The following is a 17,124-nucleotide window of genomic DNA, read 5'->3' as shown; positions in this document are numbered from 1 at the left end:
TTTGGTTTATAAATTAGATTTACATTTTATACTCAATTCAGAATTTAAAATTTCATTGCACTTTCATTTCTCTGGTTATTGTAGGAATTAAATTAAACCAGTTAGTAAATTGGTTGCAATAAAACAGCATTTAGAATATGTTCTGATGACTATCTTCACTTCCTTGATATAAAATGTATCAGTAAAGATTTGTGGCTGTAAGAAGCTTTTGGAAAGTGGTCCTTAGAGTTGAGGTAATTGGAGAAAGAAACAAAAGCATTGTGAGGAAAAGAAAAGGGACCCTTTTACTGAAGAAGGGTTCCAACCCGAAATGTCAACCTTCTCGCACCTCTAATCCTGCCTGGCCTGCTGTGTTCCTCCAGCTCCTCTCTGTTATCTCTGACTCCAGCATCGGCAGTTCTTGCTATCTCTGAGGAAAAGAAAATACCTTTTTTGTGTAGTGAGTTGTTAGGGTCTGGTATGCTCTGCCTGAAAGTATGTTGGAGATCAATTTTAATTGAAGAATTTGAAAAGGAGTTGAACTGTTTTTTGAAAGGAAAGAATGCGCAGAGCTACTAGGAGATGGAAGGAATATAGCATTAAATGAAATGCCCATTTGGAGAGTTGGTGCACAAACAATGGCCGGACAGCCTTCTCTTGCGCTGAAATCATTCAATTTTAAGTTTTTGTCAATAGGTGTGTCTCTGAGATTACAAACATAACATCAAAAAGCAAACTGAAGGCCTGTATCTGAATGCACAAATCAGTTAGTTTGCTTTGTTATAAATGCTAGCAGATGCTGAAGTGAATAAATATGATCTGATACCGTCCTGCACCCACATTTCTAAAATGGTTAAGAACTGCATCTGAATATTGAGGGGTAAATTACAGTCAAAAGGAGTAGGAAGCTAAGTAAAGGTGGGGGTGTAGCATTGTTACATCTGTCTTTATGGTGAAGGATAACAATATCATTTCTAGCTGTATATCAGAAGAGGGAAGTGAGAGAGGAACTTAGTACTGATTCCTTCATAATTATAAGTTTACTAAGCATAATAATGGAGGAGCATGCTGCCAAATCTCTAGGCCCACTTGGACTTTATTGTAGTCTCTTTAAAGAGGTGACTAATACAGTATTACATGCTTTGGTGTTAATTTTCAAAAGTTTCCTTGATTTCAAGAAGTTTTGATCAGACTGGCAAGGAAGTATAACCCCTCTATTCAAGGGCATAAACAGGAACCTCAGCACAATTAGAACAAAGAACAAAGAAAATTACAGCAAAGGAACAGGCCCTTTGGCCCTCCAAGCCTGTGCCGATGGAGATCCTCTGTCTAAACTTGTCATCTGTTTTCTAAGGGTCTGTATCCCTTTGCTCCCTGCCCATCTATGTATCTGTCCAGATACATCCTAAAAGACACTATCGTGTCTGCGTCTACCACCTCCACTGGCCACGCGTTCCAGGCACCCACCACCCTCTGTGTAAAGAACTCTCCACGCATATCTCCCCTAAATTTTCCTTCTCTCACTTTGAATTCATGACCCCTAGTAATTGAGTCCCCCACTCCGGGAAAAAGCTTCTTGCTATCCACCTTGTCTATACCCCTCTTGATTTTGTAGGCCTCAATCAGGTCCCCCCTCAATCTCTGTCTTTTTAATGAAAATAATCCTAATCTACTCAACCTTTCTTCATAGCTAGCGCCTTCCCTACCAGGCAACATCCTGGTGAACCTCCTCTGCACCCTCTCCAAAGCATCGACATTCTTTTGGTAACGTGGCGACCAGAACTGTACACAGTACTCCAAATGTGGCTGGACTAAGCTTGATATCTGTATTGGAGAAGGTATTAGAATTGGTCATAAAAGATATAACAGCTGGGTACTTCGCACATTCATTTTAATTAGTAAGAATAAACATTTTTTTTGAAATGGAAATCGTTTTTAACCAAATTATTGTAGTGCATTGAAAAAGTAAATGTGCTGTGGATAGAGGGTAGCCTATAGACGAACTGTTCTGTACTTTCCACAAAGCATTTAATAAGATGCACATCAAAGGTAAAAGCACATAGTTTAAGAGTGTAACATATTAGCACGGATAGAACATTTGCTGGCAGAAACTTAGATCAGGTGAGAAAAGGCATGGTCGGTAAGTTTGCAGACAATACCAATACACCTTGGCAAGTTTAGATGGGTTGAGTGAGTGGACATACATGTGGCAGATGATGTATAATGTGGAAAAATATGAAGTTCACTTTTGCAAGAGCAGTTGAAGAATTTTGATGTGCAGAGGGAGAAGGATTTGAGGTTCTAGTACAAGAGTATAAGAATGTATGCAGGTACAGCATGTAATCATAGATTTTCAAGGCACCTGGTTAATGGGGTGCTATCTTTTTATTACCAGAGGAATTGAACATAAAGGTAGGATGTTATGTTTCAGTTATACTGTGCATTGGTGAAACCGCATCTGGAATATTGTGTACTATAATGGTTCCCGCACTAATGAAAGGATGTTAATGTGTTGGAAGCAATTCAGAGAAGGTTTAGTAAACTATACCTGAAAATGAGCAGATTGCGTCATGAGAATAGGCCAGACTAGCTAGGCCTGTATGGTCTGGAGTTTAGTGGGGACTGAGGGATAGACTTGGAAAGGATGTTTCCTCTTGTGGGAGAATCTGGAACTAGGGGTCAGAGATTAAAAGATGGGTGGGTCACCTATTCAAAGATTTTTTTTCTCTGAGAGTTGTGGATCTTTGAAAGTCCTCACTCAAAAGGCAGTGACTACAAAAGTTTTAGATATATTTAACGCAGATGTAGATAGGTTCTCGTTAGCCAAGGCGATAAAGGATTGTCAGAGCATACAGGAATTAGAGTTGAAGTTAAAATCAGATGAGCCGTGATCTTACTGAATAGCTGAGCAGGCTGGAAGGACCAAATGGCCTATTCTTGGTCCTGATTTGTATGTTCTATGCTTTATGCTGAGAACAGCATAAAGTAGACTTGTTGTATTATGCATGGGAGCAATAGTGGAACTAAGACTATCATTTCAACTGATATCGCTTTTGCAATGTAATTTCTTAGCAGGTTTCCTGACCTGCAAAACAGAACAAACAACTGTGCAAACAACTTTCACTGAAGTGTGGAATAGTTGTACTGAACACTTAAATCTAAAATACATATATTTTTCAAAATAATTTCTCCCTAGGATGTTGTATCAGATTAGTGTGTTCATGTGGAATCCAGTGACCTTCATGCCTAGAACTACCATCCCACAAATTCCTAGTCAGTGTTTTCTGGCCACTCATCCCTCCCAATGAATGTTTTTAGGCTTAATGTCAGAAAATGCTGAAAATATTTTGTGGGTGTGGTAGCATCTGTGGAGCGGGAAACAAAGTTAATTGTTCTTCAGTACTGCAGAACTCCAGTTCTGAAGAAGTCATAATCAACTCAAAATGTTAACTGAATTTATTTGTGTACAGATGCTGCAAAGTGTGCTGAGTAGCAGGTTGATTAGTGACTCAAGTGACGGACTCCTGACTATCTGAAATTTCAAACAGGGACTAGACTTGCTGCTCCCAGCTATGATGATGTGTATATTGAAACTTCTGTAAAGTTCTAAAACATTTTAAATCAGCTCAATAAACTGAATTTTAGAGCTATCTTTACATTAATCTGAGATTGATGATAAGCAAATATTTAATTCAAACACAACATTTTCTATTTTTGTTTCCAAATTTCCAGAATGGTCTAAAATTTATTGATATATCCCCTAATAAAACATTGCTGTTCATGTTGCTGCATTCCGGTTTGCAATGAGATTTCAGCAATACTGCCAGAACTGGGTTAATTCCAGATTTTTGTTTTCTTAGACCTTGTTTTTCATTGTGGTAATGAACTCTTTCTTTTTGACTGGTTTCCTCCTGAAGAGTTGTAAAGTGGGCCAGTGACTGCAGTTGTGGAGACCTAACTTATAATGTTGGAGAGACAGTAAGAACTGCAGATGCTGGAGAATCTGAGATAACAAGGTGTAGAGCTGGATGAACACAGCAGGCCGAGCAGGAAAGCTGATGTTTCGGGTGTAGACCCTTTTCTGAAGAAGGGTCTAGACTCAAAACGTCAGCTTTCCTGCTCCTCTGGTGCTGCTTGGCCTGCTGTGTTCATCCAGCTCTACACCTTATTATCTCATAATGTTGGAGAGGTTTGTTTGGTGCTGCAAATTTAATATGCTAATCTTATTGCCAAGCATTTGTTTATATTTGTTGTAAAAATATTTCTTGAACAAAAATGCGAACTTGTTCTGAGCACAGTTCTGGTGCGACGTTTATGAAAGGCTAACAAAGATGAACGTGAAGTTGAACAACAGAACGAGTGTGATCATAATGTGATTAGCTATTCTGATGTGTTTTGGTTGAGCTCCTCAGCTCTTATTTATACAATAGAAAAATCTGGTTTTCCATTTCCTATTTCTACAATTCAGAGACAGGTTTTTTTAAGTCAGTTCTACGTTTTTAAAAAATGCATCTGCTGCTCACTGTATCTGTCTTTGTGTATGTGTCTTTCTGTCTCTGACTCTCTCTTATCCTTAATTATATGTAGGCCTTCACACAAACTACTTGCTATGATTTACATCTGCTTTCTGTAAATATTTTCAAACTCTTTGCCCTAAGGTATGGAAACAGGAAGAAATTCTGGAGACTGATCTAACATGATAGCAAAAACTCCATGGCTGTTCTGTAGTGAGATGTCACTCCAATGTGTTTCTTTCAAATTTAGGTCGAGACTTGATTTGCATTCAGTCTATGGATGGAATGCTAACATTTTTTGAGCAGGAAAGCTTTGCTTTTGGGCGTTTCTTGCCTGGTTGTCTTTTGCCAGGCCCGCTGAAATACAGCTCAAGGACAGACTCCTTCATTACTGTGTCGTCAAGTCGGCAAATTGAAAACTATAAGTGAGTCCAATATATTTCTTGTCTTTAATGTACATAATATGTTGAAGACAAAATGATCAATTAACTCCAAATGGGTTTGGTTTCTACATTAATGCATGGTTAATAATTCATATTTGCATTATGTTTAGGAAATAACATTGAAGAAACCAACTTTCTCAGTGTATGTGAGTGTTGTGGTTGGACTGTTCTAACGACTAACATGCTTAAGAAGCTTTGTGGTATTGAGACTGAATTGACTTAGTTTTTTTGACAGGCATAAATTATTACCTGAATATTTAATTTTATTGATAATACTTGGTACATATACTGTCTAAATTCTTCAAAGGTCAATCCATTATGCACATATTTCACTACTAGGAGCTTATTTTGTTATGACAATAAAGCATTTATTTGAAACCAGAAATAATTTTCCTGCACTTCAGTCACATCAGTTTTTAAGAGCCAATATGCTACAACCTCAGAATTTCTGCTCCACATTAAAAAAAATTTACACAAAGATAAAGAAGGTAGAACAAGTCATTAAAATTTTCTCTCATTTATTTAGTGTATTTCGTATAGAAGCATTGCTTACAGGGCTGTAAATCGCAAAGAATTGTGTCTGTTGAAATACTGAATAATTAGATTTTATATAGAAAATAATCTAATATTCTTTATTGTCCAACTCAAAGCTCTGACCAAAATGAATGAGCAGACAGTGTGCTCCTGGGTATCTAACAGTGCCATGTTTCAGCCAGCTCTTTGCTGGTAGACCTGTGAGAGCAGAAAGGGATAACCGACATGTTGAGAATGAAACAAAAACAGAAATTCCTGATGAAACTCAGGAGTTCCAGCAGCATATGTGGGAAGTAAGCAGAGTTAACATTTCGAATCCATGACTTGTTGTCGGAACAGTGATCTAAATGCTACCTAAACTTCCTTGTCTTTGATATCTTTCCTTAACAAACATCCTATTCTTGGCCTTGAACAATCAGTTGATGCAGAATCTACGTTCTTTTGCAGAAATGATTTCTAGTTTTTCAATATTTCTCATGGGAAGAAATGCTTTCTGATTTTGCTTCTAAAGGGCTGAGCTATAATTTCAGGATTATGCCATTTTGATCTTATTTGGACTTCTCCCATAGGAGGAAATAGCTTTTCTGTATCTACTTGTATCATTTGAAAACCTCAATTTATCACTTCATCCATTTGAAGTTTCTGCAAGGTAGCCTCCTAATTTAGTCCTTTAAACAATGATATAAATCTGGTGAATTTTGTGCAGCACCCTCTCTGAGATCAATAATATAGTGCATAGAACTGAATCCAGTGGTCTATTTTTGCTTTGACTAAGGCTCTATATAGGATTGCTATTTTTTGTTTTATTCCCTTTGAAATAACATCTGCCATTAATTTGGGATTTTGATTACATTTTGACCTTAGCTGCTGAATTTTAGTGATTTATATACAGGGATTTGAAATTCCTTTCCTCCCTTATAATTTCTAGTTTTTCACAATTTAGAAACTGTTTTGATTTGTCCTCCTTGGGTGACTTCATATTTGTTGACATTAAATTGCATCTTCCTCTGTTTTGGCCTCTGTCACAATCTATATTGTTTTATGACTTGCTGTGCTGATTTATACTACTGTGTTTCCTTGCCATCTACAAACTTGGATACTCAGCACCATCTACCGTCAAAGAAAACAATGATACATATGATAAATAGCTCAGCCCGAGTACAGGTGACAGTGGAAGATTATTTGTCCTATTTCTTAATCTAAGTACACTCTTTGCTTCTCTGCTATTTCCCAACTCTAAACTACTGTTATCATAAAGTAACCTTCAATTTTATGAGCACTGAGTTTTCCAAATAATGTTTTACAAAGTGCCATATCATCGGAGGTTTGAAATTCAGGCAAATTTCTTGATATCAGGGACTGGATTCGCAGCACCATGTGCTCTCTTTACTTTGATTGACGTCTTAACTATCGTTTACTTTGGGGAAAATGCGATAAATATTTAAAGCTGAAGGAGAGTGCAGAGCAGCGGGATCAATTTTAATTGCTGCTGAAAAAATTGGTGCAGTATGACCTGTCAAAGTTCCGCTTACTGTGCTGCAGAACTGTTGAGTTTTAGCTTTGTATTTTCTTTAAAATGAATGCAAGGTGCATTTTTTCAACTTAAAACAGTTTTTCAGTCTATGGGTCCCCAACCCATTTTTAAAACAGCTCTCTTAAGATTGGAAAACATCTCAAAGCACTCAGGAGGTAATGTTAGAAAAATTTTTTTTTTGTGGGTGTGTTCATCATAATGATTGGAAAAAACATGCTTTTTTTTTGTCTCCCATATCAGGTACCAGGTGCTAGCTATTGCTGCAGATGCAGAATCCAGGCAAGATTCTGAGCAACAGAAATTAGGATCTGGGAAACGATTAACGGTGAGGCATGTTTTTTCAGTTTTATTGCTTTTTAAAAAAGATCACCGTCTGTCAGTTGTGGTAGACAAGTGAGGGTAGGTTAGCTTTGTCGCAGTCAAGTAGAATGTAATTTATGTCTTTAAGACCCATTGTTGTACTGTGCTTGAGTTTAGAATCTGATTGGAGGGATTCAAAATGGATTTCTCTGGAAAGATGTGCTTGAATTTGAGAGCTGACAGCACATTCAAGAACTCTGGAGAGGAAAGGGAAGTTGAAGATAGCAGGCAATTTGTAAGGGCAGTGGGGTTAATGGTTTTTTCTAAGGAGAGAGGCAATTACAGCAGATTTAAAGGAATAAAGACAACATTATATGAAAAAAACAACTAAAATGTGGAATGAGGAGAGGAAGTTGGTTGATCAGAAGTTTCATGATTCCAGGGTAATATGCTACAAGACCCCAAACAATCCAGCTCTTTTTGAACTCAGTGCAACAACAAGGAGGGAAGACATTAAACTAAATTTGAAGAATCCCACTCCCTTTTTAATAAATAAATTAACAAATCACCTCTGCAGGGGATCCAGCACTCTTCCTTAAACAAAGATGCTTTTATACATCTCTGAAGACTTTAGCACCAACAAATCACCCATGTTTTCATTTAAATGACTGATTTACATATAAAACCATCAGGCACAGTGCAAAAACAACAAAAGTGAGGGAAAGGTGGAAAGTGAGGGAGGATACTAAATCAAAATGGAGTTAGGGAGGAATGATTCCCCGACTGAACAGTTTTCTCCCACCACCAAATCACCCGTGTTACTTTATTTTATATCCAGATGTTCTCTTTCCCCCTCACCAAATCAACTATGGTATTTTTTTCATCTATTAATCACCACCAGTAAATCACCTGTTTTTTCACTTGAATAATTTGCATGCAAAGCCTGTTAAGGCTAATGGAAGCCATCAAAGGTGAGGGCATAGGGCTACGAGGAGAGTGCAGGGAAGTGGAGTTGAAATGCCCATCAGCCATGATTTAAATGGTGGAGTGGACTTGATGGGCCGAATGGCCTTACTTCCACTCCTATGTCTTATGGTCTTATTGTCTTATGGACATGGGCGAAGATGGCCATTTTTTAATACCAAAAGCTATTATCATATTTTTACTGAGATAGTTTTATTTCTTCCCATCACCAAATCATTGTGATATTTTTTTCCCTGTTAACCACCACCAGTAAATCAAGAGTCCAGCTTTTTCTCAATAAGTAAAATTTCCTGGTGATGCATTTTAACTAATGACAGGGACTTTTTTTATTTATTTCATAACCCGTTCAGTCATGTTATGGTATACCTCTGGAGCATGTGGAACTAGAACCCAGGAGATACAGGGAACTGCAGATACTGGAGAGTCTGGGCCTAGACCCTTCTTCAGTAAAGGGTCTAGACCTGAAACGTCAGCTTTCCTGCTCCTCTGATGCTGCTTGACCTGCTGTGTTCATACAGCTCTACACCTTGTTATCTCATAACGTTGGAGAAGCTTATTTGATGCTGCAAATTTAATGTGCTAATCTCATTGCCAAGCATTTGTTTATATTTTATGTTGTAAAAATATTTCTTGAACAAAAATGTGAAGTTGTTCTGGAGCATGTGGAACTAGAACCCAGGAGATAGTAGCAACTGCAAATGTCGGTGAATCTGAGATAACAAGGTGTAGAGCTGGATGAACACAGCAGGCCCAGCAGCATCAGAGGAGCAGGAAAGCTGACATTTCGGGTCTAGACCCTTCTTCAGATGCTGATGCTGCTTGGCCTGCTGTGTTCATCCAGCTCTACACCTCATTATCACTCGAACCCAGGACCCCTGGTTTAGAGGCCAGGACACTATCACTCTACCACAACAGGAATCCAGTTCCTTTTTTAGCGGTTGTGTAGTCAATTGAATATTTACATGCAGAGCACCACCCGTAAATCGCTCTTGTTTTCCACTTGAGAAATTTATGTGAAAAGACCGTTATAGGCAAAGCAAACCATGAAAGGTGAAGGGATGGTAAGGAGGATGGGAAGGAGCTAAGATAAAATGAATTGGAGGAGGAAATAGGAATCCAGCTGTTCAATTTATACATTCAGAAGTGCTCTTGCATGCAACTGAATTTTTCTCTTTCCGTTACTAAATCACTGTGACCTTTTCTCATTTTTAAATACAAACCACCACCAAAAAATCAAAAGATTCCAGCTTTTCCTGTTGTCACTGATTTTTGCATTAACCTTTTCCAATATAGATATTTTCTAATCAATCCTTGTTCAATGATGTAGTTACACACCTCTGGAGCATGTTGGATTTGAACCTGGGCCTCCTGATTCAGCTACCACCACGCTGCAAGAACTCATGCAGGAATCCAGCACCTTTTCCTTTATCCATATATAGAATTGCTCTTACGCACAACAGAACAGAGGAATATGGCTTTTTTTTTCTCTGATCGACCCACCCAGAGATATTCTTACACGCACTTCTGGAGCAAACAGGGCTTGAACCCAGAGCCCCTTCTGAGAGGTAGGGACACTACTACTGCACCCCAAGGGTCCCTAGGAATCCAGCTCTTTTATTTTCTTTATATCTGGGAGTGTTGTTACCCATAACCAAATGACTTTCTCACTACGACTCATTTTTGTTTCCGTCAGCTACCACGAGTAATCACCTGTGGTGCCCACCTCTTTTTAAAGGGAAATCCAGCTTTATCTTTCCTTTATTTTCCAATGTGCTATTATGCACAACCAAGCTACCTTCCCACCACCAAAATAATGTGAGTTTTTATTTTCTGTTTTTTTTAATTGATAACCACCAGCAGTAGAATCACCAATGTAGCCATTTAAATATTTACATGTAAAGCCTGTTAATTGCAATGAAAACCATCAAAAGTGAATGGGAGAGATAATGGGAACTGCAGATGCTGGAGAATCCAAGATAACAAAGTGTGAAGCTGGATGAACACAGCAGGACAAGTAGCATCTCAGGAGCACAAAAGCTGATGTTTCTGGCCTAGACCCTCTCCCTATTTCTTCCAGAACCCTCTCCCCATCCCCCTCTCTGATGAAGGAACTAGGCCCGAAACAACAGCTTTTGTGCTACTGAGATGCTGCTTGGCCTGCTGTGTTCATCCAGCTCCACACTTTGTTATCTTATATTATAAAAGTGAATGGGAGTAGGGAGAGAAGAGAGGGCCTAAATCAAAGTGGAGTTGGAGGGGTAGATAAAGCACTATAACCCTTGCAGTGCCCACATGAGTTTAAAGGAAAATCATGCTCTTTTTAAAACTTCTTAAACCTATTTTCTAATAAATCTGTACAGAAATGTTATTTAACCTACTTTTCTCAACATCCTGTTCAGAAATGTTATTACACACCTCTGGAGCAGGTGGGAATTGAACCTGGGCCTCCTGGCTCAAAGGTAGCTAAATTCTAATGAATACCTGCGGTTGTTCATTAGCTCGCTGAGCCAATTATTCTGTGGAGTGTAGATGTTTTGTTACCCTTCTAGGCAATATCATGGCTTTGCAAAGGACTTGATGCTTCTTCACCAACACCTTCTCCCATGTTTTAAAAATGTGAAAATTCATTATTCATTCCCACTGCTCATGGGGAATGTATCATAAAGACTCCTATGATACCTGTGTTTTATTGTAACAGATTTCCTGAAATCCATCATTCCTGAATTTAGCTGCATTACCCTTGATGAAGTTTGTAAGTCAAGCCTGTGTCAAGAAATTTTTCCATGATTTTGTCCACAGTAGTTAATTCCCCCCTATTGTTTATCACCATAGATAAGTTAAACTTGGCCACTGTATCTACAGAATGCAACATGAACTTTCTGATCTTTGTCTTAATTCTTCTGATCTGTAGTTCTTACTTTATTGAACTCCTGGGCTAACAGAAGACTTACAACAGGCATGGTAGTATTTTACAATACTTAATAAATATAAAACATTGCAATTTGATCTGTGCTACAAGGAATCTGTATTCTTTATCCGTAATTTTGATGCCCTTTAATAGTAGCTTTAATCTTTGTGAGCTGGGATGAGTAAATTTCCATTTCGTCCTCTTTGAATCAGTGAGACACATATCTCCAGACATCAGCTACACTTTTAAAATCCCTGGCTGAGAAACCCCAGACGTTTACAATGCATTGTAATTGCAAATTCGTTGCTTTATGAAGCACAAAAGCCTTATCATTCTCCATGTCTAAACGCATTTTCGCTGTTTTCATCAAAGACTCAGTGATAAGTGTATGTTATTCTTGGATAGCATTGGTGTTAGTGAAATGACACAGTCCTCCTATTTCACAGGGGAGAATTGCTCTCTTTAAAGTTTTTTGAATTGTTAACCCTGAATTGGAAAGGTTTTCATATTCTTTGACTCTATTTATGTCTGCATTGTTTCAAAAAACAGTTCAGCCAGTTGACACCACACAATGTTGAGGTGCAGCATTTCCCGGTATGGCACAATTGAATAGATCAGCAATTAAGATATTTAAAGTTTGAGAAGATTTGTAGCTCAGGTTGTGGATGAGGTTGTAGACTTGCTTGCCGAGCCAGTGGGTTTGGTTGCAAATGTATCATCACCCTGCTAGGTAACTCCGTCATTGTGCCTCTGGTGAAGTGTCGTTGTTCTGTCCCACTTGTTATTTTTATGCCTTGGTTTGCTGGGGTGGTTGATATTATTTCCGGTTCTGTTTCTCAGTGGTTGGTATGCAGGGTCTAATTCAGTTTGTTTATTGTTGGAGTTCCGGTTAGAATTCCTAGAGGCCTGATATTCCAACCGGAACTCCATCAATAAACACACTGAATTAGACCCTGTTACAAACGTCTGAGAAACAAAACCTGAAATAATATCAATCACCCCAGCAAACCGAGACGTATGAATAACAAGCAGGACAGAACGCCGATGCTTCACAGGAGGCACACTGATGGTGTCACCTAGCAGAGCGACGAAACGTTTGCAACCAAAACCACTGGCTCGATGAACACGTCTACAACCTCAAGTAAGATACTTGTGTGCAAGCTTAAGTTTTTGACTGCTTGATTCAGAAATCCATTAAAGATACCTAACAGGACTATTTGTGTGTCTAATAGCATAAGTAGCAACTGATAGAGCTAAGTGATTCCAAAACCAACAGATCAGGTCTGGGCTCTGTAGCCTTGCCACATCCAGTTATGAGTGGTGGTGGAGAAGCAAACTGTTGGAGAAGACTGCTGCACAAGTATCCCCATCCTCAATGATGGGAGAACCCAGTGCATCAGGGTAAAAGATAAGGCTGAAGCATTTGCAGTAATCTTCAGAAAAGCTCATCCTCCACCATCACAGATGCCAGTTTTCAGTCGATCCAATTCATTCCACATGATATCAAAAATGGTTGGAGATACTGGATACTGTAAAGGCCCTTTAGGCCCCAGTAATATTCCGGCAATAGTACTAAGGATTTGTGCTCCAAAACTTGCTGCACCCTTAGTCACAAACAAAAACAGAAATGACCTGGAAATGCTCAGCAGGTCTTGCAGCTTTTTTGGAGAGAAATCAGAGCTAATGTTTTGGCTTGAGCCACTCTTAGCCAAGCTGTTTCAGAATAGCTACATCTGAGGCATCTACCCAATGCTGTTGAGAGTTGCCCAGGTATATCCTCTACTCAAAAAGCAGAACAAACCCAACCTCGCGAATTGTCTTCCAATCGGTCTACGCTTGCTCGTCGGTAAAGTGTTGGAAGGTGTTATTAATTGTACTATCGAAGATTCCTGCTCAGCAGAACCACTTCACTGATGCTCAGTTTGTGATCTGCCTAGGCCACTCAGCACCTGACCTCATTACAGCTTTGGTTCAAACATGGACAAAAAAGCTGAATTCCAGAGTTGAGTAAAAGTGACTGTCCTTGACATCAAGGCTGCATTTGACCAAGTGCGGCATTGAGGAGCCCTGGCAAAACTGGAGTCAATCAGAATCAGGAGAACATTTCTCTGCTGGTTGGCATATTGCCTGGCACATAGGAAGATAGTTGTAGTTGGTGGAGGTCAGTCATTTCAGGTCCAGGACATCTCTGGAAGAGTTTCTCAGAATGGTATCCGAGGCACAGTCATCTTCAGCTGCTTAATTAATGACCTTCCCTCCCTCATCTGACCTTATGATGGAGAGAATATTTGCCAATGATTGCACAATGTTTAGCACCATTCATGACTCCTCAGATTTGATGCAGCATATATCCCATCTAGTTCCTTCACTGTCGCTGGTACAAAATCCTACAATTCTATGACTAAAGGCTTTGTGGATCAACCTACAGCATGTGTAGTGCAGCAGTTCAAAGAGGCAGCTCTCAACCATCTTCTCAAGGGAAGTTATGGATAGACAATAAAATGCTGGTCAACCAGTGACACCCACATACCATGAATGAATAAAAATAAATTCAAATGGAGCTAGACCTGGGAAATATCCACGCATTGGCAAAAAAGTGACAAGTAACATTCACACCACAATAATGCCAGGCAATAAAAAAGAACAAAGAAAATAACGGCACAGAAACATGCCCTTTAGCCCTCCAATCCTACGCTTGGATAACCATCTCCAAAAAATGACAATCTAGCTATTGAGCTTTATTATTAAATTGCATCAATCACTGAATCCCCCACAGTCAAAATCCTAGGGGTTACCATTGACCAGAAACTGAACTACTCTCACCAAATAAACACTATGGCTACATGAGCAGGTCAGAGATTAGGAGTATTATGAAGGAATACCAACCACCAACCTGGATGAATGCAGATCCAACACCATTCAAGAAGTTTTACACCATCTAGGACAATGCAGCCTGCCTGATTGGCACCACATCTATAGAAATTCAGTTACTCTGCCACCAATGTTCAGTAGCTGCAGTGTGTACTATCTACAAGATGCACCGCAGAAATTCACCGAAGATCCTTAGCATCTTCCAAACCCATGACTATTATCATCTAGAAGGTCAAAGGCAGCAGATACATGAGAACAACACAACCTGCAAATTCAGCTTCGAGCCACTCACCATCCTGATATGGAAATATATCACCATTCCTCTAATGTTGCTGGGTCAAAATCCTGGAATTCACTCGCTAATGGCACTGCCTACAGCAAATGAACAACAGCATTTCAAAAAGGCAGCTTACCACCATCTTCTCAAGGGAACAAGGGACAGGAAATAAATGCTGCCTCAGCCAGAGTTGCCCATGTCCCAAGAGTGAGTAAAAGGAAAAACCTCAAAACATCTTTCAGCAATTCCATCCTAATATAGGTGACTGTGACTTGGACCTCTTAGTCTTAGAATCAATAATCATGGACTTCCATTCTCGAGATCATCACAGAACTCATATGATGTCTTGCAAAGGTAGCTGGAATTAATTATCACCTTAAAAACTTGCTTTTAGAATAGCAACCACTTTCTCAATAGGAGAGTCATTACCATGAAATTGAATATCTAATAAAATAAAAAATCTATGCAAATGCAACATTTGTGAGCAATTTAGTAGATGAACACCAGCACAGATTCCAGAGTTTCTCAACTAAATTTCTTTTGTCTTTTATGGAAACTCAAAAACTCAATTGTTCATCATCTTAAATTTGTTCTATATTGACCATGCCTCATTGTCTTCTAACATGTCAGCTTTTTGTAAATTTCATCTGTAAATTGTTTTAGAATCTGCAAACAAAATTTCTCTTTGGTATCTCTCCAGGTTATATTTAGTTTCCAATATACTTTATTTATTGTTTTATTCCTTCCTAATAAGAATAAAGATAATGCCATATCATGCTTCTTCTTCGTTGGAGAAATAATGCGAGTTCTCGTCTCCACTTCATTCTTCTACTACTTCTATGGCGCAAATTCTGAAAGGACCAGTGGATAATTATTATTCATGACCCTGCAGCCTGATTCCATAAAAAAACAGAGATTATCTTCCACGAAGAAATCAAGGGAAGTCCTGTGCTACCATTTTTTAAAAATTGATTTGTGGGTTATGGGTGTTGCTGACAAGGCCAGCATTTATTGTCCATCCCCAAATGCCAAGAGGGCCATTAAAGCGTCACCCACCTTGCTGTGGGTCTGAAATCTCATGTAAGCCAGAACAGGTAAGAATGTCAGCTTTTCTTCTCTAGGGAGCCAAGAGCAACCAAATTTCTGCAAGGCCAAATTCTTCACCAACTCCATTTACAAGTTGACTGATGACATCACTGTTGTGTGTAAAATCTCAAACAATGCTGAAATGGAGTACAGGAAAGAGACTGAGTGCTTAGCAGCATGTTGTGTAGGCTACAATCTCTCTATCAACATCAGCAAAATGAAGGAGCTAGTCATTAAGTTCAGGAAGTAGAGTGGATGAAACGTCCCTGTGTGCATCAATAGTGCTGAGCTAGAGATGATCGGGAGTGTCAAGTTCCAGGGCTGATGATCTGTCCTGATCTACCCATGTTGACATTACAGTATTGAAAGCACAACAATGCCTCTATTTCCTCAGGCGGCTAAGGAAATTCAGTATGTCCAAAAGGACTTTAACAAATTTTTACAGATGCACCACAGAAAGCATCCTATGTGATCCTATACATCACATTATGGTATGGTATGTTGTTCCCAAGACTGTAAGTAACTAACAGAAAATTGCGATCATAGCTCAGTCCATCATGCAAACCAGCTTCCCAATGATTGACTTCATCTGTACTTCCCGCTGTATTGGGAAAGCAATCAAGGTAATCAAAGACTCCTCGCAACCCGGTTATACTCTCTTTCACCCTCTTCCAATGTGCAGAAGATATAAAAGTTTGAATACACGTATGAACAGATTCAAATAATAGCTTCTTCTCTGCTGTTATCAGACTTTCGAATGGACCTCTTAAATGTTATTGTTGATCTTTCTCTGTACATTCTTAGCAGCTGTAACACTGTATTCTGTACTCTGTTTTGTTACCCTGATCCACCTGTATGATACGATCCGCCTGGAAAGCACGTAAGACAATATTTTTCACCTCACTACACATGACAGTAATAAATCAAATCAAATCAATTTACTGAACCAGATGGACTTTGACAAGAATTAATACTAGTGGTTGCCATTAGGCTAGCTAATATTTATTTATTGAATTCACATTTTGTGATCTGCAATGGTCGGATTTGAACCTATTTGGCCTGGGGTTCTAGATTATTGCTCCTAGGATATAACTGCTACACTGCTGTCTCTCCATAACAAACATTTGTCTGTTTAACAGAGAAATATTAAGAATTTGATTTAGGCTGTAAACGATAGTCAGAGATTGACATGATTTTGTTTTAAATCTGTAGTTTAACACATACATCAGTTTCCAGCTCTCCCTTCTGGATCCTTCTCATGTCCAGAAGCCCACAATCCACTGGGGAAATTCCAGCTCTTACTTTATATTTCACAAAACCACCATCAATTTATCAAACCACCCAACTGTCAAACAACAAACAGTGCCCACCGGGGATGAAAAGTCCACCTTTCCTTAAGAAACCCACGATGAAATCCTCCATTTGATAACTTTAAATAGTAAATTATAAGCCCTACCCAATAGAGGCAGTGCAACATAACGAAAAGGGCAGGTAAAGAGGGAGAGTTAAATCAAAATGAAGTTGAAGGGGAGATAACACATTTCAACTCCCAAGGTACAAAGTCCAGCTTTTTTTTATAAGCAGAAATAAAGTTTTAAACATTTTCTAATTAACCTGCTTAATGATATTATTACACACTTCTCAAACACTCTGCCTAGAGATAGGGACACTGCCACTACATCACAAGAGAAGAA

At 38.9% G+C, this 17,124-nt stretch overlaps 1 protein-coding gene across 10 annotated transcripts in view; it reads left to right on the top strand.

Moving 5' to 3' along the window:
- The window catches only part of bbs9 (Bardet-Biedl syndrome 9), a 519,061-nt gene that overhangs the window by 39,136 nt on the left and 462,801 nt on the right, over positions 1–17,124 (top strand). For all 10 annotated transcript variants that reach the window (XM_048530080.1, XM_048530078.1, XM_048530076.1 and 7 more), the window contains exons 6-7: positions 4,744–4,918; positions 7,245–7,329. In XM_048530080.1, the coding sequence (XP_048386037.1) occupies positions 4,744–4,918; positions 7,245–7,329 (260 nt within the window). The remainder of the gene's footprint in view (positions 1–4,743; positions 4,919–7,244; positions 7,330–17,124) is intronic.

This window comes from Stegostoma tigrinum, chromosome 5, assembly GCF_030684315.1.
Source record: "Stegostoma tigrinum isolate sSteTig4 chromosome 5, sSteTig4.hap1, whole genome shotgun sequence".
Taxonomy (NCBI): Eukaryota; Metazoa; Chordata; class Chondrichthyes; order Orectolobiformes; family Stegostomatidae; genus Stegostoma; species Stegostoma tigrinum.
Note: the sequence above shows the minus strand (reverse complement) of the source record. Positions and strands in the feature narration are given on the sequence as shown.